This window comes from Gossypium hirsutum, chromosome D11 (assembly GCF_007990345.1).
Source record: "Gossypium hirsutum isolate 1008001.06 chromosome D11, Gossypium_hirsutum_v2.1, whole genome shotgun sequence".
Taxonomy (NCBI): Eukaryota; Viridiplantae; Streptophyta; class Magnoliopsida; order Malvales; family Malvaceae; genus Gossypium; species Gossypium hirsutum.
Window position 1 is genome coordinate 17,719,527 of NC_053447.1, and position 22,562 is coordinate 17,742,088.

At 33.2% G+C, this 22,562-nt stretch overlaps 2 protein-coding genes across 3 annotated transcripts; one reads left to right on the forward strand and one right to left on the reverse strand.

Moving 5' to 3' along the window:
• Positions 1–16: 16 nt before the first annotated feature.
• On the forward strand, positions 17–5,748 carry LOC107912682 (putative disease resistance protein At1g50180). 2 transcript variants are annotated; one of them, XM_041106331.1, is made up of 3 exons: positions 17–1,384; positions 2,581–4,349; positions 5,213–5,748. In XM_041106331.1, exons 1-2 carry the CDS (start codon positions 361–363, stop codon positions 4,335–4,337), a joined length of 2,781 nt encoding a protein of 926 aa, XP_040962265.1. In that variant the 5' UTR covers positions 17–360; the 3' UTR covers positions 4,338–4,349; positions 5,213–5,748. The 2 variants fall into 2 exon arrangements, with proteins under 2 accessions (XP_040962265.1, XP_016696471.2); XM_016840982.2 differs by having other exon boundaries at positions 4,953–5,237.
• Positions 5,749–11,673: 5,925 nt separating this feature from the next.
• LOC107910994 (receptor-like protein kinase ANXUR2) lies at positions 11,674–15,039 on the reverse strand. Its single transcript, XM_041106332.1, has one exon. It carries the CDS (start codon positions 13,741–13,743, stop codon positions 12,595–12,597), a length of 1,149 nt encoding a protein of 382 aa, XP_040962266.1. The 5' UTR covers positions 13,744–15,039; the 3' UTR covers positions 11,674–12,594.
• Positions 15,040–22,562: the final 7,523 nt, after the last annotated feature.

Here is a 22,562-nt window from a genome sequence, read left to right on the forward strand (position 1 = left end):
CAGTTACTGTCGGTGAATGATGTTATGAAATAAGTCATAAAATGCAGCTCCCAACTACCATTTTTAATTTCTATGGACATTCGACTTTTCTGACTAATTTTTTATTTTAATTTATTTTTCTCTTGCCCGCTAGCATTTTATTGAGAAAAGCAAAGCGACGACTTTGAGTTGCTTCATGCCGTTGGATATCAATTATTGGTTTCTTAAGTCTCTTTTTCTTTTCTTATTATTCTTCTTCAAAATGATTTTCATATAACATAACTGGATTCAGTTAAGCAGTCGTTTATTTTCATTCAACTTCAGTTCAGCTTGACTGGACATAAGCTTTGCCTCTGTTTTAGTTGCAAAACCAAAGTAGCCATGGCTGAATCTGTGGTGTCTTTTCTTGTGGAAAGGCTCGGAGACCTATTAATTGAGGAGGCTGCACAGTTATTGGGGGTTAAGAAAGAAGTCAAGCAGTTGCAAATCGAACTAAAGCGGATGCAGTGCTTCCTCAAAGATGCAGACAAAAGACTAGATGAAGAAGAAAGTGTTAAAAACTGGGTTTCAGAGATAAGGGAGGCTGCTTATGATGTTGAAGATGTGATTGACAATTATATTGTTAAATTTGCATCCAAGAAAGGTGGGATAATCAGAAACTCGATTACCCACAGTAAGGAACTTCGTAATCTTGCATCGGAGATTGATAAAATCAAATCTAGAATCACTGACCTGACCAGAAGTTTGCAGACCTATGGAATAACAGCAAGAAAAGAAGGCGAAGGGTCTAGAATTTTATCAGAGAGGCAAAGGCAGCTGAGATGGTCTTATTCCCATATTGTGGAAGAGCATATTGTTGGGTTTGAAGAAAACATAAAGGAACTGATGGTGAAGTTAATTCATGAAGAAGAACGTTGCCGTGTTGTGTCTATCTGTGGGATGGGAGGTCTTGGGAAGACCACCCTAGCAAAGACCTTATACCATCATGCAGATATTAGGAGACACTTTGAAGCTTTTGCTTGGGCTTATATTTCTCAACAATGCAGACCAAGAGATGTTTGGGAAGGAATTCTGCTGAAATTGATCACCCCATCAAAGGAGGAGAAGGAAGAAATTTTGAGAATGAGGGATGAGGAATTAGCAAAGAAGCTTTACAAAGTTCAGCAAGAGAAGAAATGTTTGATTGTGATTGATGATATTTGGACCAGTGAGGCGTGGGAGACTTTATTCCCTGCTTTCCCTGATGAAACAACTGTTGGTAGCAAAATATTGCTCACAACCCGCAATAGGAAAGTAGCTTTGGATGCTGATCAGAATGGATTCCTTCATGAACCAGAGTGTTTAAATGAAGAACAGAGTTGGGAGCTATTCCAATTGAAAGCATTTCCAAGGAAAGACAAATCAGGTAGTTAATTATTCCATTATTCATTCTCCTAGACATCTTGATTGCCAAAGTCTTTTGACTCCATTAGCCATAATTCTGCATGTTGCTATCTGCTTAGCCCTATATTACCTGACTTGGGGGCGCATGCGATACTATTACATTGTTGAGGTTTTTTTATATATCTAGAGAGAATCTTATACTCATACCCATGTTGGAATGTGTTTCAGACAAAGTAGTTGGACAGGAGTACTTCAGGAAAAATAGAGTCCAACTAACATAAGTTTAGCCTATATCTTACTCTTATTTAATCTAAAGCCAATGTTTGGAAAATAGAATTGTGCAGTATAGGATAATTGAATTTGGGTAAAGGGACAAAATAGTAGATGATTACTACTTATATTTTTGTTTTCACAAATTTTGACTAAACTATTGCCAAAAGCAAGGCTTTCTGGACAGCTTAACTAAAGTTAGCATGGTTCACTTGGAGTTGCTCAAACAGATCATAATTGAAGCAAAGCACATTGACTAGGTTCATATTAAGCTATAGCCTTGTTATGATTCATATTCCAACTCGAGCATTTGGCAGGAGTAATGTCATTCATGCATGACTAAACAATATATGAAATAATCAAAATCAAGAGGCAAAATCAAAACTAACATGATTAAAGTAACCACCAAGAAGAACTTGGTAATAGAAGTTGAAGGCATCTGGTGAAGTCGTTAACAACTTTTAAGAATAAAAAGTTATACCTTGCTACCTGCCGCAAAATTTAGATACATATTACCTTTAGCAGTACTATAATTGGTCATGCTTGATGTGCATATATTTTAATATCCTTTGAGCATTCGTGTCTGTTCCAACATTTATCTAATAATGCTTTTTTCTACACCTTCCTTTTTTGTCTCACTAATTTTCTTAGATATTTAATTTGTTAAAATATATGAAGTAACAGAGCATGCACATAAGCTTCCCTAATTGTTACTTCTTCACAAAGCATGATAATAAGTAGAATAGATAATCTTTTTTATTCTTTTGAAGAACAGAAGAGTAAGAAGAATTGGATTTAGGATATCCATCCTAATGATAAGTCCACCCTAAACAACCAGTCAAAGCCCAAAATGAGTGATTGATTATTAGGGAAGGCACCTGGTTATATCTATGGTTCATTTAGGAAACATAGGATTTTCTAATTTTCATTTTGATTTGTGTTTTCCAGGCTTTGTAGTTGAACAAGATATGGAGAATTTAGGGAGGGAAATGGTGGGAAGTTGTGCAGGTCTACCGCTGGCAATCATTGTGCTTGGTGGACTTTTGGCAACGAAAGAAACAGTGAATGAGTGGGATAAGGTGCACAGAAATATCAAGTTACACTTGGCAAGATCAAAAGAGAGTGGACGACAAGCTAAACTATCTGAGGTATTGGCTTTAAGTTACCATGAATTACCTTACCAACTGAAACCATGCTTCTTACATTTGAGCCAGTTTCCAGAAGATTTTGAAATACCAACAAAGAAATTAGTTCGGCAATGGGTTGCAGAAGGCTTTGTATCCTCACAGGATGAAGTAGAAGTAGATGAAAGGTATGAAACCATGGAGGAAGTTGCACAAGGCTACTTACATGACATGATAAATAGGTCGATGGTTCAAGTGGGAGTGAAGGGTTCAACAGGAACCATAAAAACTTGTCGCCTGCATGACCTTATGCGTGATTTATGTTTGTCAAAGGCCAAACAAGAAAATTTTATGCATATTATTGGTTCTCTCCCATCTTCTACATATTCTAGACCAACACCTGTAAGCAAGATCCGTAGATGTGCTATCCATTTGGATCAAAACAACCAAGATCCTGGTTTGCCAGAATACCAGAAAAATCCTAACCTTAGGTCCTTATTCTTTTTCCGTCCAAAAAAACATAGAATACATAATGAGCGCCTTTTGAAATCTGTGTTTGACAAATTCAAATTGCTTAAAGTGTTGGATCTTGAAGGAATTAAAGGACTTGAGGAGAAATTACCTGAAGATATAGGATTTCTTGTTCAGATGAGATTTTTAAGTCTGAAGAAAACACGTATAAGAGAATTGCCGACATCTTTGGTCAATCTGGTTGGCTTGCAGACTCTGAACTTGCAAACAATTGATAAAGTGTCATGGGAATCAACTGTACAAGTGCCTAATATTTTATGGAAGATGGCGCAGTTGAGACATCTATATCTTCCTAAGTGGTGCGGGGATGTTACAGATAATTTACAGTTGGCCTGTCTTAGCAATTTGCAGACTCTTGTAAATTTTCCTGCTAATAAATGTAATGTTAGGGATCTTCTCCTATTAACCAACCTCCAAAAACTTGTTCTAAATGACCCTAGACGCTTTGAATCATTTGTCCAAATCTTTGAACCTCCAAATAAGATACTGCCATACCTGACGTCCCTGTCCTTAAAAACTGACCTCCTTTCATTTCCGGATACAGTAGTTGATTTAAGGAAACTACTATTAGGCTGTCCACGTCTTTGCAAGCTGCATGTAGAAGGAAGAATAAAGAACTTACCCCGAGATATTGAATTCCCTTCATCTCTCACCAAGTTAACTTTATGGGGATCTAGACTTGTTGAAGATCCAATGGAAGCGCTTGGGAAGCTGCCTCACTTAAAGTACTTAAGTGGATGGGAAGTATTCATGGGAAAGAAAATGACTTGCTCTAGGAACAGTTTCCCCCAACTAAAAACGTTACTTCTTCGTGGGTTGTCCAATTTTGATGAGTGGAAGATTGAAGAAGGAGCTATGCCTACTCTTAGTCGTTTGGGTATTTCTGATTGCTACAAGCTGAAGATGGTTCCAGATGGACTGAGGTTTGTCACTACCCTCCGGGAAGTAGAGATTAGGTGGATGTCAAGAGCATTCAAAAGTAGTATTGAGGAAGATGGGGAAGATTTCTACAAAGTCCAACATGTGCCTTCCATTGTATTTTTGAACTGAGACAAAATTATGGTGAGTGATTCTATACTATTGATGTTAATTTGTTCAATTGTTATAATGTTGATTTAATTTGCATATTGGCTATTAATGTCATACTCAAGACCTTCTCTAACTGCATTGTTCTAGCTTTATTCCAGGCTTGGTGGCATATTTTTACCAGTTGCCTTACAAATAAATTTTTTAAGTCAAACTCCAGACAATATAAAACTTCTAACAGTGAGAGCTTTGTCAAAGAAACCAAACAACTGTTGCCTTACCAGTTGCCTTTTCTAACAACAAGAGTTTCTTTTACAAGTTAGTCACATTATTGCCTTTGTGCTAGAGATCTATAAATAGCTATTATTAGATATAAAACTTTTATCAGTGAGTGCTTTGTCAAAGAAACCAAACAACTTTATTATGGATCCACATAGAGAAACAATTATGTATTTCATCTGCAGCAAGCTTCTACCACTGTTAAACATTGGCAAGCATCTCTGTATCTGGCTGTTTAATCTTCAATTATATAATTTAAATGGTTCAACATATAAAGATTTCAGCTACTTCTTATTAGTGAAAAAATCTGCGGTCCATTGTTTACTCTAGACTGAAAATTCTGTGTGTTCAAATGTTCAGGACTGCATGGCTGTTATATAGACACTGATGCTTTGAAAAGTAAAAGGAGAAAGATGACTCAGAGTTCTATGGGTGTTTCTTTGCAAGACTTGTCATTTAAGATTATCTAGTTCTCTTGCTTATATTGTTAAGACTTTTCTTGATTTAAATGCTTGTTGGTGTTGCCTCAATTATTGGATAAGGTGCATTTTGTTATAGTTACTAGGTTGATACAGCAACTAAATATCATGTATTAAGCACATGCTAATGCAATTTATCAGATTCCTAAGATAGCTGGATAGAGAATTGAAAACAATATGCTTCTATCACCTGGAGTGGCCCTTTTGACATCATGAGTCTCCTCATCCTCTCAGTGGGGAGTGGACTTCGAGCTGCTCAAGTTTTGGATTTTTCTGCTGACTGCAGCGGCCTAATAAAAACATCAAGTAAGTTTGCAATCTAAGATTTGAATTAAGCAAAGCAAGAACTGAAATGCAACCAAAAACTTTCACAACTCAACAGACAAACAAACTCATCTAGGATGAATAGAGCCCAGGGCTCCTTTTTTACTATAACGAGACAGCTCCAAAAGAATATTAATCCTATTCAAACAAATTATCGAACATCTACCCTACAAGAGGATAAAATGGAAATTCTTATCGACCTGAATATCACAACGTTCCCCTCATAACCAAGAAACCAACAAATGTTTAAGCAAACTCATTACATTTTTACCACCTCAACGGTTATTAACCTAGCATGTCTACTATATCCATGGTTCCCAAATATTACCTACCGTTTCCTAACCTATGATAATACTGTAATAGACATACTGTAATAGACAAATCTATTGCTAATCTCAATCGATAACTATATATATGTTAACGGATAAGATCTATAATTTTTAGGTAAACTACGTCCAAGGTCACCATACTATTAGCAAGTTTACATTTTGGTCACTTACTTCAAAAAGTTACAAAATTATTACTTAACTATTTGAAAGTTTTCATTTAAGTCACCAGACTATTATATTTGTTGTTGTGCGGCCTCTGTTCATACCACCTACACCATTTGTAAGCTTTGGTTCCTCTTTTCTTCTACAATTCAATTTTATTTTTCATGAAACAACTTTGACAGTCGTAAATCTACAAACCAAAATCCAAACGGGTTTTTTCTCCGATCTTCGACACTAAACCATCATATCAACTTAGATCTAAGGTATATTCTTCTACTCGCCGATGGTATTTATCCATCTTACCAATTTTCAAATCGTTGTTTGGAGCTCACTAGTTACACTTTTTTGGTTTTTCATACTTTTACTTCACGTGAGTTCAATTCTTATTAGTTTCTTGTAATTTTTATGTTTTTGAGATTGTTACAAGTAGACCTGTCCATGGGCTGGGCGGCCCGGCCCGGCCCGACGGCCCGCTCGAAATATGGAAGGGTTCGGGTAAAAATATAGGCCCGAAATATGGGCTTGGGCAAAAATTTAGGCCCGTTTAAAAAACGGACCGGGCCTCGGGCAAGATTTTTTGGCCCGGGCCCGGCTCGAAAAATATTAAATATATTTTTTTATTTTTAAAATATAATAGTTTTTTATTTTAAGTTTATTTACTTTCATTTCCTTGACTAGTGTTACAAAATAATAATAATAAAACATCAAGTTTGTTTTACTAATCAAATGTTAGATTTTGTTGCAACAATTAATACAATTAATACAATTAATAGTTTGATAAATTTACTAATCAAATGTTAGATTTTATTACAACAATTAATACAATTAATAATTTGATAAATTTACTAATCAAATGTTAGATTTTATTACAATAATTAATACAATTAACAATTAATAATTTGATAATTTTACTAACAATTAATTTTAATAACAATTAGTTTTAATTTTATTAAAAAAATAATTTTAATTTTAATTTAAAACGGGCCGGGCCGGGCTCGGGCCTCATATTTTTTTGGGCCGGGCTTGGGGAAAATTTCAGGCCCATATTTCGGGCCGGGCCCGGGCCTGGTTAGCAGGCTGAATTTTTTGTGGGCCCGGCCCATGGACAGGTCTAGTTACAAGTAGGTCCAACTAAACTATACCTTTGTTTTTTATTTTATTAAAAATTTTGAAACTTGTCATTGATAAATATTAGATTTTTTATGAATAACATGGATTTAGAGCTTTGATTATGTTGTATGATGATTTTATAAATTGATTTTGTTAACTATTGATTTTAGGATTAAATTGTAAAAATGTTAAAATATTAGAGTTTGATAGTGAATTTTGGGTTAATTAGGGGTTGTATGAAGGCCTAGAATATATGGATAAATTATTTATTGAAAAATTAGTTAAATTGATAGATTAACTAATTAAGGGATTAAATTGAAAAAATTGTAAAAGTTGAGGTAATTGTGTAAATTTGAAAATAAAATGGCATTAATTGTAAAGTGAATTGGAAATGAAATATATTCTAATAAGTGAGTAATTTTATATTCTAAATCAAGATCCCATAGATATTCGTAAAAAAGAAAAAGTAGCAAAATAGTCCTGGAACTTCTACAATTACTACAATTCAATCTAGGTAAGTTTGTACAATTAAAATTTTATATTTGTATAAATTTGATGAGCGATATTATGCATTTATTTTTTTGTTGGAAATGAGTTATTGTTGGTATTTTGGTGTATGATGGTATTGGAAAGAGACAATGATATTTTTCCCAAGTAAATCGGGGTTTCGCATTTGTTGCGAACTCTCGTGTTTTACTTTCTATTTAGCTCTTAAGAGCTTTTGTTCAGCTCTTATAAGCTTCTGTTTGGTTCTTACAAGCTTCTGTTAAGCTTTTATGAGCTGCTATTAAGCTTTCAAGCTTATGTTGGCATATTCGGGAGGACCAGTTCTTATGAGCTTCTGTTGACGATGTACTCTTATCCGCAAGTCATTCTTCAAATGGAAAAATTTTAGTAAAGTGGTTTATTTAATGAATTTGAAAGACATGTTATTTATTTTTGAATTGATTTGTGTGTGGATGTATTTATCAATTAAAATTGTGAATGACAGGGAGTTGACATGAATGGTTTTATTTATTTGACTTGTTATAGTAGGTTAGGTAAAATTTTTGTTTAACCCGTCGAACTTACTAAGCTTCATTAAGCTTATTTGTATTGTTTAATGTCTTTGTAGATTTTTCAGAAGGTTAGACGATCGGATCAACATTCAAGTCACATTATCTAGCTTATCTCGGTAGTTTTTGAAACGTTAAATACGGTTTGTATGGTATGTATAGGCTTTTGTTCGATTTTGGTCAAAATTTAGCTTATGTAAATATTATGAATAATATTTTGTTTATATAATCAACATACACATTGATTGAAATTAAGGTATGAGTAAGATGTTAGTATAAGTGACATATGTATGTATATAATTGAGTTAAAGTGAACTTTGGTAACTTGGTTAGATAGGTTAATTAGGTAAGTTTGGATACTTGGTTGACTTGGTTTAAGTTGTCATATGAGGTGCCTAAGGGCATATTGGTTGTATGTGGTGATAATACATGTTTAAGACATAATTTTAGCTTGTGTTGAAGGCCTTGTTATGGCTTGTTGATGTGTAATTTGTTGAGGCTAGGTTGGTGTCAATTTGGGTGAGAAATATGGCTTAGAAAATGACCTATTTTTGTCCATACTGGTAGAGACACAGGCGTGTGTCTCAACAGTGTGTGACACACGGCTAGATGACACGGGCGTGTGTCCCCTGTATCTTTTATGAATGTAAGTCAGTATGCTCACACGGCCTAGCACACGAGCATGTAACTTGGCCGTGTGACCAAAGTCAGAGAGTTACATGGGCACGGACAAGGGCTGGACATGACCATCTGTCCCTATTTCAAATGCCCACCCGGCTTGAGACACGGGCGTGTCTCTTGACCATGTGAGTCACACGGCTTGGCCACACGGTCGTGTGACCCCTATAGTGTTGAAAATTTTAAATATTTCTAAAAAATTCTCTGAGTACCCGATCTAGTCCCAACTTGTTTCTAACACATATTTTGGGCCCTGAGGACTCGTATAAGGGACAATGTGTTTGATTTCGGTTGGTTTCTAACATGAATGTTATATTATATGAAACATATGTTTATTGATATGTAAACTCCGACAATGCTCTATAACCTTGTTCCGGCGATGAATACGGGTTATGGGTGTTACAAATCCAGTGACTTAAATAAAAACTTTCAAATAGTTCAATGACCATTTTGTAATTTTTTGAAGTTGAATGACCAAAATGTAAACTTACTAATAGTCTAGTAACATTGAGCATAATTTACCTTAATTTTTAATATCATAATTGGAATGTAAATGCTTAGAGAAAAAACTTAATTCAAATAATTTTTTTAAATATCAAAATTTAGTAACTAAAAAATTTAAAAGTAAATTCAATAATAGATCCATATAATCTAAACGTGTTATCCTAAAAAGTAGTGTTGGAAATAGTAGATAGAACAATTTTGGTGCATATTTCATTTCCTCCAGATTCAACTCAAAAGTTTGATGTGGGCCTATTAACTTGTCTAGTTTAAGTGATGATATCTTTTGTCTTCTCTATTGTCGTGATTTTAATGGTGAACCTGGTAAAGCCTCAACACTTTACATATCAATATATCCTTGAAAAAACAGTCACCAAGACAAAAAGCCTCATTAAAAATCTCACATAATTTTACATAAAACTCAAATTTAGTTTCATTTTCAAACTTTTAAAAATTTTTAAACTTAGTTGTTAAATTATGAAGTTTTGACATCATTTCCTTCACGTTGGTTTTGCAAGATTTTCTCTGTCTCCTTAGCATATTCTCACGCAAAAATGATTTTAAGTTGGTCCAAATCAACTCCATTGAAAATAATAGCTAGAGTTTATGAATTTTCATAAGAAGCCTTTCTTTCTACAAAAGTGTATTTGCTTCTTTCTTTAAGGCGTATGGTGTCATCACCAGCAATTACCATAGGTCAAATCCACCCATATTCAATAGCATCTCAGGCTACTTCATTAACAAACATGATAAAATCTCTCATAAGAACCTTCCAATAAGTATAGTTTGTTAAACCAAGTAGCAACAAGGATCGAGTAATTGAACTACCTTTATTTATGGATTCCATGATTGCAAACTGAACAAACGATCACCTTCAAACAACTCTTAAAGCTTGCTCTGATGCCAATAGAAAACACTTTGATTTACATTTTGTTTGAACTATTGTTCATACAGATGTTGGAATAGATAACATGGTTGGATGCAAAATAATTTCGTTCTAACTTCTGTTAGAAGAGGAAATGGGACAAAACATATTTTTAGCAAGGTAAAACATGATGCAAAGTAACTCTCGAAGAATGATTTTATTCAACAATCCAACCAAATCACCTATTAGCTAAAGCCCAAACTACCTTTACCACAATGAATATTGGTGCATGCTTCACTTTACATTTAATAAAGCTCTCCAAACAATACCTAAAAGAGTATTACAAAATTACCCAATAAAATAGCAAAATACAAAATCTAAAGACACTCAACCACACACTAATGTGCAGCAACTAAGATAGTTGTAACTTAACAAGTAAACGTATCTAAAATAGTAGCAAACTTAACAATTATACAATATTCAAACAAAAACAAAAAAATAGTAGCAATATAATAATGAAATGGTAGCAAAACAACAATGAAACAACTGATTAGAGCCGGGCCCGAGCAAAAAATCCTACCCAAGGCCCAGTCCATTTAGAAAACGAGTCTTATTTCTTGTCCAAGCCCATTTTAAAGTTTATATTTTTACTCAAACTCTCCCACTTTTTGAGCGGAACTTCGAACCTAGATGGATATCTCAACCCATAATCAAGTCTACAAACAAGACTCAATAATATTAAATCATAATCCATTAAAAATCAAATTACAAACCTCAAAAACTTTGATTGCTCCATACATCTTGTTTAACTATTGCTCAAACATGAAATATGACAAGGCAGTCAAAATTTCCAAACACATTTATATTAAACTCGAGATTTTGAGATCTGTAAGTAAAACTAATTTTGAGATCTGTAAGTAAAACTAAAAAAAAAAGTATTTTGAAAAGTAAAATTTCAAAACTTACCTATTCTAATAAATAATATATAAAACTATATTATGAAATTAAAAGAAAAACACAATTTTAAAATCACCTAAAATTTCCTCTCACGTGCATTTCAAACTTAGTATTGACTACTGAGTATTACTTTTCAACTTTTTGGCAATTTCTTTGAGTGCCACTATGGATTTTATAATGTATTAAATTTGTGTGCATAATGCGATTCCAAAAAGTCTACGATTTGGAGCTAACACTTCTTTCTTTTTGGATAATTTATTTCATAAATCAATAAATATATGGTGGGATGATTAAACAATGAATATTGTCCTCATCTCTCTACTCTTTATCCATCCATGATTGGCCATGCAATAATTAAGGAGCGCTTGCCAATTGAATTAATAGCATAAGGATTTGCATCACCACACATTTTTATTTATTAAATAAAAAATTATAAAATATTTTTTAATAATCAAATCATTATATTAAATTATTTAAAAAAAATACAAATTAAGTGACAATTATAGTGAGAATTTTTAAAATAAGAACCATAGTGAAAAAATGATAATATCTACTTTCATATTTATTTTATTTTAGAAACAAAATTAGAATGGAAAATACAAGAGATTAGAGCTATTAAAATTAATCAATTTGAGTTTTAAGCATTTGTTTTTCTTCATTAAAAAAAATTAGTCGACCATCTCAGTCAAGAAAGACAAATACCTAATACCCAAATTCATAAATCTTAATAACAATATCAAACAGTCGTTTTCACCTCATTTTCCCGCAAAACTTTCAAAAGCTTTCTTTTCTAAAATCACTGTTGTTTTCAACTACAACAAGTCTGCACCCATAACACCGCCACATTTTGAATTAGTTCAAGAATGCTGGGACTCAGTAGATTCCACATGTGCAAAAACCCTCTAGTTTTGCTCCTTCCATACAAAAATTAAAATAAAAAAATAAAAAATCAAAGCATTCAAAGCAATGTGTAAAATATTTGTGATCAAGGACTCTTTTTTTAAGTAGCAGCCCATAGTGACTCTTCAACCCAAACAACAGCTTTCCTTTGGATTTTGCATAAATCCAAGATATGCAGCAACTAAAGAAGATGTGGTCCCTCGTTTCCTTCTCTTTCCTACAAAGCACACACTCATCTTCTTGAGTTATACCCCATGAGATCAATCTGTCCCTAGTGGCAATGGCCAACCAATAAACAAATGAATGTCTGTTTGGGAATATAAAACTTGAACCACACCAGTCTAAGCCATGGAACCTTCTCCCTTCTCCGGTCTTAACATACTCCAAACTTCTGCCACTGAATATTTAGTTCCTGGAATAGGCCAAGAACCATCACTACTAACCACTTGACGAGCAACATGTCTAATCTGCAATAGTTTCCGCCAACATGTCTAACCTATGGCTGCAGGGATTGGCCTCATATCGCTGCTTTTGTAGAGCACACACATTAATTCATGCAATCCAAAAAGAGCCTGAAATTTTTTTTGTAACACAGACTTTCATTTTTTTTTCCCGAACAGATACTGCTATATGACAAAGCATTTAACTATTATTGTTGCAATTATTGCTCTCAGAATCTGATGAGTCATAAGTGAATTCAGAAAAATTATGGCTATCAAGACCCAAAAATTTCCAAACAAAGCCAGAAAACAATGCTTCTTCATATATACATTCACCGTAAGGATAGATGCTCTCCATTTCGGAATCTGCTCTCTCTTGCAGCTCCAAGGCAAGCTCTAGTGTGACCTCCACCTCGCCCATTGCTGGTCTTAAATTTCCTTTATGGTGGACACAACTAGAAGCGATTTCCAAATACTTGTTCAAACATTCTGGAGCTATCCTTCCCTTGAGGTATTGGTCAATGGCATGATAAATGGTTCCTTGGCTTAGGGATTCCATGGCCCAATCAAGCAGATATTGTTTCTCCTCAGGCAGTGTGCTATCATATTGTGGTCTGCCAAAAAGAACTTCGTACAAAACAATCCCAAATGAGAAGACATCGGATTTTTCTTTCAGTAAACGCACGCGATGCTCTGGGGCCATATATCCACTAGTTCCCACCGCATGATCTGTGTCGATTCTTGTCAAGGCTTTTGACGTGCTAAGAGGAAGCAGTTTGGACAATCCAAAATCTGAAAGTTTAGAACACCATTCTTCATCTAAAAATATGTTTGAGCTCTTGATGTTATGGTGGATTACAGCACGCTTCGCTCCAGTGTGAAGGTAATGTAATCCACGTGCTGCACCGATACATATGTGTAGCCTATGTTTCCAAGCCAGTGGAACATGATCCTTCCCGTAGAGAACATGAGCGAGTGACCCTCTGCTCATGTACTCTAACACAACGAACATCTCCTTTTCTGAAAGGCAGAACCCGATAAGAGAGACGAGATGCGGGTGGCGCAACTGGCAAAGCAACTTTACCTCATTTAGTTGTAACTCACTTACTCCTCCTCCTGAACTGCCTCCGCAGCGTCTCACAGCAACAATGGTTCCATCGTCCATTGTCCCTTTATAAACAATACTCCCGAAGTAACTTGTACCAATAATGGAGTCTGGATGGAAGTTGTTGGTCGCGGCTTTGATCTGGGTTAGTGAAAATTGACGGTATATATCCTCCGGAAGTTCTAATTGAGGAGATTTTTTCTTGGAAGCGAATAAGCTTAGCGGAGAACAAAAACGATGCCTCATAGGGGATATTTTATTTATTTGAAGAGAACTCTATACGCCCGAGAGAAGCTATATATGGAAACACTTATGCATTGTATTAAACTTTCTTAATATGTTCTGCAGTGTGAATAGGACTGAAGTTTGAGAATGAGTTGAAATTTCAAAGTCAATGATAATCCAATTCATAACATATAGTAAGAATCTTAATTTGGTGCAATGGCAGGATGCATAAGCCATCTTTGACTAATATAGTTTATTGTTTGTGTCGCCATCGTCTCGACCGTACGGCTTGCGAGAATTGAATTGGTATTAATCTACTAGAAATAAGGTTTGTTCTGTCGGTGAAGGGGTGTCTTTGCATTCTTTGCTCACTGCACTGGATTTTGCTTTGATGAGCTCAAAATTCCTGATTTTTATGGTGGGATTTTTCTTCTGGATTCGAGGGAATGCTTCTTGGTCGGTCCCTTGTGATTCTTGGCATTTTAATGTTGATGGTTCTAAGAAAGGGAAGACAGGGTGTGCTGGTTGTCGGTGGTGTTTCTCCGGGATGACAAATTGATTTGTGGATTCTCCTTCTCCATGGTTTCTGTAAGTTCCTCTCATTGTTGAATCCGACGCTTTCGCTGCCGTTTCATGGGTCCGTATCACTGCTGCCAAACCATGGAAGCTATGGAAGAGCTTGAATATCATTGACGACCTTTTGCACCAGAGTAACAAGGTGCTAAGAGAGGCTAATGTGATTGCAGTTCACTTTACCAAAAAGGGGATCACCGGCTCTGATTTTTTGCATGGTTTTGAGGTGTCCCATTCGGAGAGCTTTATTTTCTTTCATCTCTTGTGGTATTTTCTAGTTTTGCTCCTCTGTTGTTGCACTCTCATGTTTCTAAACCCAGTAGTAGCATTTTTGTTGCTACCTTTAAATAAAACTGATTTTTGATGGGTAAATATACATTTTGGTACCTGAACTTGGTTTCAAGTTTTAATTTAGTACTTAATTGTTTTTTCTCCAATAAGGTACTTGAACGTGGCTTAAAGGTTTAACTTGGCACTTCAAGTTTTTTTTGGTCCAATTAGGTACTTGAACTTGCTTGCGTTTCACAATGGTACTTGAACTTGGCTTTTTTATCCAAATTAGTATTTATGGTAAATATCTTATTTGAACCAATTTAAACTATGAAGCCAAGTTTGGGCACCAATGTCACCCAAAATGCCAAGTTCAAGTACTTAATTGAATAAAAAAAATTTCAAGTATCGAATTGATGAACCTTGAAGTCAAGTTTAGTTACCTAATGGGACAAAGAAAAACTTTGGTACTAAATTAAAATTCATATACCAATATATATATTTACTCATTTTTATTGAGAATAAAAACATTTTTTATATAATAAGTTGAATTGATTCATATAGATACTTTTTAGAAAAAGATGGGTGATAAAGGTGGGTGGCTACATTGCAATGAGCATGAAAATTATGGTTTTTTTTTATTATTACAATATTAGAAACAAGGAAAAAATATCATTTGAACTTATGTTATTTAAGTGTCAAATAAAAACTTTAACAATTACTTGAAATAAGTCTTTACTCTTGCATTTAATATTAACAACATTCACTTTTTCATATTACCTCTTTAATTTCCTTCTTAAGAAGATAATGCAAATTAATAGAAGAAAAGAATTGCATTTTGGTGCCAAATGTTTAGAATATCAATTATGTTATACCTTACTTGTTTGGGCTAAACAGTAAGCCTACATACGATATGGATAAACCTTTCAGAAGAACCCCTCGAACAAACCCTCCAGAGGAAACCTCTTGCACCAACAACTAAGTGGGCTCCACCTGTTAACCGCCACACCAGACTCCTATCATGACGTCCCATCCAAGGTAACATAAGGCAAATGATAGTGCCACCCTATCTTAGCCTATACCATCAAACCACATGGCCACTTGACTTGACCATCTAATAGCAACTTGGCATATGACACCTAGGGATACAAGGCTAAAGGTATATAAAGCTCGAACTAACCAAGCAACGAGGGATCTCTCTCTCTCTCTCTGAACCTAATCTACACATTATCTCCCTTTCTTTCCCTTCTTTCTTTCTTACCACCTCTAATCTCCTTGTCTAATGACTCTTCGTCTTGTACTAAAACAAGGTGAACTACACATCCTCACCCTCCTCTCCACCTTGTCTAGTTAAACCATCAACAAGTTCTGATAGCAAATTTTGCTTAAATTTTGGTATAATTCGCTCAAGTCCAAAAGTAATTCCCAATTGCATCATTTAAAAGTTGAATGTTGAATTTAGAACTAATCCTATAAACAAGTAAGTGGATCAAAATTAAAATTTTCATTTCTTTATTTTTTCTGTATACACATGTAAATTTTTTTTATTTTACGATTTGACACTAATTCTATTTAGGTCAATGGTATCAGGTAAAGGTTTTTCAAAAGTAATGACTCTAAGATTCAAACTTAGTCCAAATGCTTGAGAAAAAAAGTTTATGGCCACTTCTTCCAACCACTTGTTGATGATTTTTTTTAATCTATTAATGATCTACATTTTCAATTGTAACAACTATTGTGTTTAACTTACATGTAGCATAAATCTACACTATTATAAATTTTTTGTATAAGTTAGTATTATGAGTTAACCAAACAATTGGAAAAAGATAAAAAAAAATTAAAATTATTTGTTAATGCAAGTTGTGGAGTAGCATTCTAAGTGGCACTCAATAATGGTCACTACCATCATCTCTGTGACAAAGTAGTATCATCCCTACGACAGTGGAGTAAACTTGCCATATTTGGTGTTGGCAATTTATTGAAACAAAATCTTTGGGCTATTGCTTATGTTGATATTTTGGAGATATGAAAGTCCTACTTTGGAGTCACGTATGCATAGTCCATCATCCACTCAAGATTTAGGTATGCCACACTATGAACATCACAAGTGAATAAATCCAAAAATGGATTCAGGATCTATTCTTCTTGGGTCTAGTTTGATGTATTATCAATCCAGTGAGTCACATCATTGTCTCTATCTTTTGGGAGTCATCCGCTCCGATGCCTAAGACAAAATATCTCCATAATTGGACTAGATAGGCGCCATATTAGTCTTTCAATTAGTTTGCTCATTTTCTATTAGACTAAGAACATGTTTATGTTCATCTACTAATACAAGTTGTCTTTTTGTATTACGATTCGACCACGTAATACCGCTTAATATGTAACAGCCCGATTTTGGGGCTGGATGGAACAGTGGTTTCGAGACCACAAATCCGGCAAGGAAAAATTTATTTTAAAATTATGACATGGGTTGCATGAAAATACTGATATGAAAAAATAAGGAAATAAAGTGATAAAAAGGGTAATTGAGTTATGTCAACATTGGAAAGTATATTATGACATATTAATCCAAGAAAGGATTAAATTGCAAAAGTGAGAAAAGTTTTGTTACCCAAGAGTAAATACTCAAAAATTGAGGGGTTAAAGTGTAAATATGAAAAAGTTGAAGGACCAATAGTGTAAATATTTTAAGGGTGGAATAATCTAGAAACTAAGAAAGATGGATGAATTGGGACCAAATTGAATAGATGAAGGAATTATGAGGGACTAAATTATAATTTTACCAAATTTAGGTGATGACTCAATGATGGAATTTTAAAAGAACATAAAGGGCAAAATGGTCAATTAGAAGAGAGAGAAATCTAGAAGGTAATAATGATGTTGGTGATATTTTAGATTAATTAATTAAATAAATATTAGTTTATTAATATTTTAATTTGATTTTTAAATGATATTTTATTATTATATATATATATATGTGGAAAGAAAGATGAAAAGCAACCATTCCACCAGCATTCCATGCATTTCACGTTAGAAGGGAAGGGAAGAAAGAAAATTTTGCTTCCTTTACAATTTGGTCCTTTTACCAAAAATTTATCATTTTCACCTAGAAATCAAAAGAATTTCCATATCCATCAAGAGAGAAAGATAACAAGGAGACTATGGGGAGCTAGAATATCAAGTTAGATTCAAGAAATAGAGGCTGGAGGAGAGAGAAAATCAAGTTAAAGATTGAAGTCATGAGTAAGGTAAGAACATCAAGATTTTTATGTACTTTTGAGTTTGATATTATTGAAAATAGCATGGAAAAGATGTTATAGTAGACTTTTCTTATATAAAGTCTTATGTTATTGATATATTAGTGAAGAGAAATAAGTGAAAGTGATGGGAAATATTATAGAGAAAGGGAATAAGGAAGTTATAAATTTAGTAATTAACATGTTGCACTAAAACAGTTTTGGGCAGCAGCAGTAGGTTAACTTTGAAAAATCACCATAAATTGTGGAAAAGAAATTAGAGGATGAAAAAAATATGAAATTAAATCCTATTGAGTCTAGTTTCTCATAGAAGAAATAGTGTAAGCAATGGAATTGTAAATTATGAGATATAATAGGTTTTGTGAGATAAGGTCAGAATAATTTCGGGTTCCCCTGTTCTGACTTTGGAAAATCATCAAGAATTTGATAAAAATAATTAGAGGCTTAAATTTATATGTTTAAATCCTCAATTAGTCTATTTTCAATACAAACAAATTTTAACATCATTTGAATTCTGTATGAAGAGATAATTAGGTTTTAGTGAAGAAGGGTCAGAACTGTCAGACAGCAGAACAGTGATGACTTTAGAGAATAAACTGTATTTATTGGCTGAACGAAAAATTCTGAAAATTTTATGGTAAGAAGATATGTGAGTGTAGTTTCAGAGAAAATTAACAGATCTCAATTTGGATCTCTGTATCTCAAGATATAAATAATTTAGTGACTATGATTCAAGTGGACAGCTTTGAAGGAATATAAATAAATGTGAAATTATAGATAATGTTACATATAAGCATGTTATATATATTAAGGATGTGGAATGGAGAGGAGGAGGAGGAAAATATATGATTACAAAACTATCATGAGTTTTCATTAAAAATGGCCAATTTACATGTTTTAGGTTCAGGGACAAAATTGAACAAATGTGAAACTTTAAGGGTAAATTTGTAAAAATGTCAAAAAGTGACCAAATTGCATGAAATGGATTGTTTTATTATTTAAATTACTAAATTGAATGAAATATTAATTTAGATCAAGATTGGGTGGAAATTAGAGAAAAATAGAAATTTTTCAAAATGTCCCTGAATTTTGGTATTTCTGCAATTCAGCCTGGTAAGTTCGTATGAACTATACTTTGTATAATTTTAATTGAATTGAATGCTATTTGGTAATGAATATTATATATATGTGTGTTTGGAATTGAATTATTATTGGTAATATGTATAATTATTAGATGTTTTGAAATGATTATTTGAAGCTCGATTGGGTTGGAAGCTTGTTAGAGATATATCACATTATCCATTGGTTCTATCGGTAATTTTGGATGATTTGATTCTGGTTATAATGACTTGTATAAGTTAAGTTGATTAATGTTAGCTCATAAATGTTTTGATTTTGGTTGGGTATAATTATGAATACTTGATGAAATGAAATGTCTGGAATTAATTTGTAAACTCTGGTAATGCTCTATAACCCTATTCTGAGGAAGGATACGGGTTAGGGGTGTTACATAATATCAGTTAAACATTAAACAACTAATGAGCAACATTTGCTTCTATTTTGCTTTGTGTGCAAAACCCACAAGAGGACAATTATACAAAGTATATCAATGAATTTGTTTTATTAACCAATCTGTTCGAAAAATTTACAAGTTTACATTGACAAAAATACTACACTTGGGGCACCGAATCCAACAGTTTCGCCCATGTCGTCGTACGTCGACCACTACTCATAGTGCTCGCCATTCTTTGTTCTTTTTTTTATTTGGGTTGGGTTATTGGTCTGCCACGCTTTTCTGAGTTTTGCCGAAAAATTTAGAATTACAAAAGTTACTTAGCCTATTTTCGGCTCACATAAATTTTTCTAATTTTACAAAAAATAAAATTAAAAATAATTCCTGTGTGGATATGATAATCCACGATCTAGTAACAAACCAAAAAAAAATATGAAAAGCCTAAATATAACCTATCTAATGCTAGGATCCACAAATTTTTGGCAAAATTACTTTATAACAATTATAAAATAAATTCATACATTCGTTCAGATATATAACAATCCAAACAACATCACTTCTCATATTATTTAATCAAACAATGAAAGAGATAAATAAATTTGTTATCTGATTTTAATTGTAAACATAATACAACCTAACTTTAATACAAATGATTGGAAAAATCAATTTCGAAAACAGTAGCATATGCACAGTAGCAGTTTAAAATTTTTTTTCTTAAAATTGAGTCTTGTGATATTTATAGTGATAAACTCTAGACCAAATTAGTACATGTGCTTTGAGCCAAACAATCTAGGTTATTTTCTAACTTTCTACCAAACGCTCTTTTTTGTTATCTTCGAACCCCGACTTGCTTAGAGTGCGAGCTTTAATTCTACGAACCGATTGCATAGAATAAAATCTTTGACTAATTTCTAATGGAAAATTTTAATTTATCTCTATAGGAAACCAAAAACTTGAGCTTTCAATAAAATAGAATTTATTCTCTAAAAAAATTGTCATTATTTTGTAATTATTGTAATTTTGGCTCAAACCATAGTTCCTATTTATAGGAAAAAGGTATAAGAGTTTTACTTGAATAGTTGGTAATTGAATAGTATTATTTTAATAGAAAAATACAATTTCCTACTTGAGAATACTAAGAAGTGACGACAACCCTTACTAGGACTAGAGTTTGTTGCCCCTTACATGCTAGATGAGCCTATTGGGCCTGTTTTTGGTATTGGGTACAATTATATGTATTATATGGACCTTTAACCAACTCATATAATTTAACCATCCAAATAACCACTTTTTATATTTCTCGAAATAGTAATTAATTATATTATATTATATTATATTATATTATATTATATTAAATTATTTTCTTAAATCAATTATAATTCCGTTAAGATCAAGATAACTTTACCATCCATGAGGAATATATTTAATTGTCTTGTTTATTAAAATTGCGATGACTAATTAATTTAATTTTCACTTTGAAATTGAATTATTTAATTATAATTAATTAAAAAATAATTCAAAGAAATTAATTTAATATTTAAGTCATCTTTTACATTTAGTAAGAAAATGCATTTACTGCGGATAGTGATGCATGTGATATATCTCTTCATCGTCATTTTCATACATTCCATAATATCGGTTCTACATGCAATCCATTTTGAATTATGTCGAGCTAGCGAACAAATTGATTAGACATATATAATTAAAACTCAAATGATTTGTAATTAAGTTTCAACTCTTGTTTAATAATTACAACATTATTTAATCATAGAATTATTCCACTAAAGCATCATGATTGAACTCCCCCTTATTATATTTCTTTACGAAAGCAGCTTTATAAATACTTATCTAATGACCTTATCATAAGCGTGTTACCCTCATAGGATATCATTTGTCTCTTTGGGTTAAATCCATTCATCCAATATGATCATATTTTTTCTTATGGTAACTATTATATCTTCCTTTATGAAAAAGTTAATTACTAATAAATACTAATTAAATTATTCATCCTAAACAAATTACCCAAGCCCCGTTACCTTTTTTATCTATCATGTAATACCAATGAAAGGATATCGTTTACCCTTAATTAAATTATGAATTTCACTATTATAAATGAAGCCATAACATGTAGAAATTGTATACTCAACATATTGACTTTCGACTTTAGTGTTATTTGAACTCAAACTTTTAATACATCAAAGTATATGAGTCACACGCACATAGTCAGTCACTTACTCAAGATTGAGGTAAGTCACACTATGAACATCACAGGTGAAGTAATCTAAATGGATCTAGTGTAACAACCTATTTTTAGTGAAATCGGAACAATGGTTTCGGGACCACAACTCTGAAGCACTAGTTGAAAGCACTGTTGACCAAAGCACCAGTTCTGGTTCAGCCTAAATCGGGTAAGAAATTTTTGATTTTCAGTGATGGGTCATTGAACGGTTTAGGCTGTGTTTTGATGAAAGAAGGTAAAGTAATAGCTTATGCTTCCAGACAGTTAAAGCCACACGAAAAGAACTATCCAACACATGACTTAAAGTTGGTAGCTATTGTGTTTGAGTTGAAAATTTGGCGACACCATTTGTTTGATGAAAAATTTCATATATTTACCGATCACAAGAGTTTAAAGTATCTGATGTCGCAGAAAGATTTGAATCTGAGACAATGTAGATGGATCAAACTATTGAAATATTATGAGTTAGATATTGATTATCATCTGGGAAAAGCAAACGTAGTTGCTAATGCTTTGAGTAGGAGGTCATTGTTTGTTCTGCGAGCGATGAATACCCAACTATCACTATCTGATGATGGCTCGATTTTAGTCGAGTTAAAAGCTAAACCAACATTTTTACAACAGATTTGCAAAGTTTAGAAATGTGATAATGAGATGTTAGCTAAACGGGTACATTGTGAGTCGACTTTTGTTTTAGAATTTCAAATAGGACCCGATGATTGTTTGTTATTCAAAGGTAGAGTTTGTATACAGAAGAATCCAAAGCTTATATAGAAAATTTTGCACGAAGCTCATAGTGGTAGCTTGCCTGTTCATCTAGGGAGTAATAAAATGCATGGTGATTTGAGATAGATGTACTGAAGGCCTGGAATTAAATGCGAAATTTTTTACTTTGTATCTAGATATTTGATATGTCAGCAAGTTAAAGCTGAACATCAGGTACCTTTAGGACTGTTACAACCAGTGATGATATCGGAGTGGAAAT

Excerpts from the sequence above, each read along its gene's own strand:
- LOC107912682 (XM_041106331.1), top strand. The coding sequence starts at position 361 with ATGGCTGAATCTGTGGTGTCTTTTCTTGTGGAAAGGCTCGGAGACCTA. Across the intron at positions 1,385-2,580 it reads TCCAAGGAAAGACAAATCAG|GCTTTGTAGTTGAACAAGAT; the intron begins GTAGTTAATTAT and ends TGTGTTTTCCAG.
- LOC107910994 (XM_041106332.1), bottom strand. The coding sequence starts at position 13,743 with ATGAGGCATCGTTTTTGTTCTCCGCTAAGCTTATTCGCTTCCAAGAAA.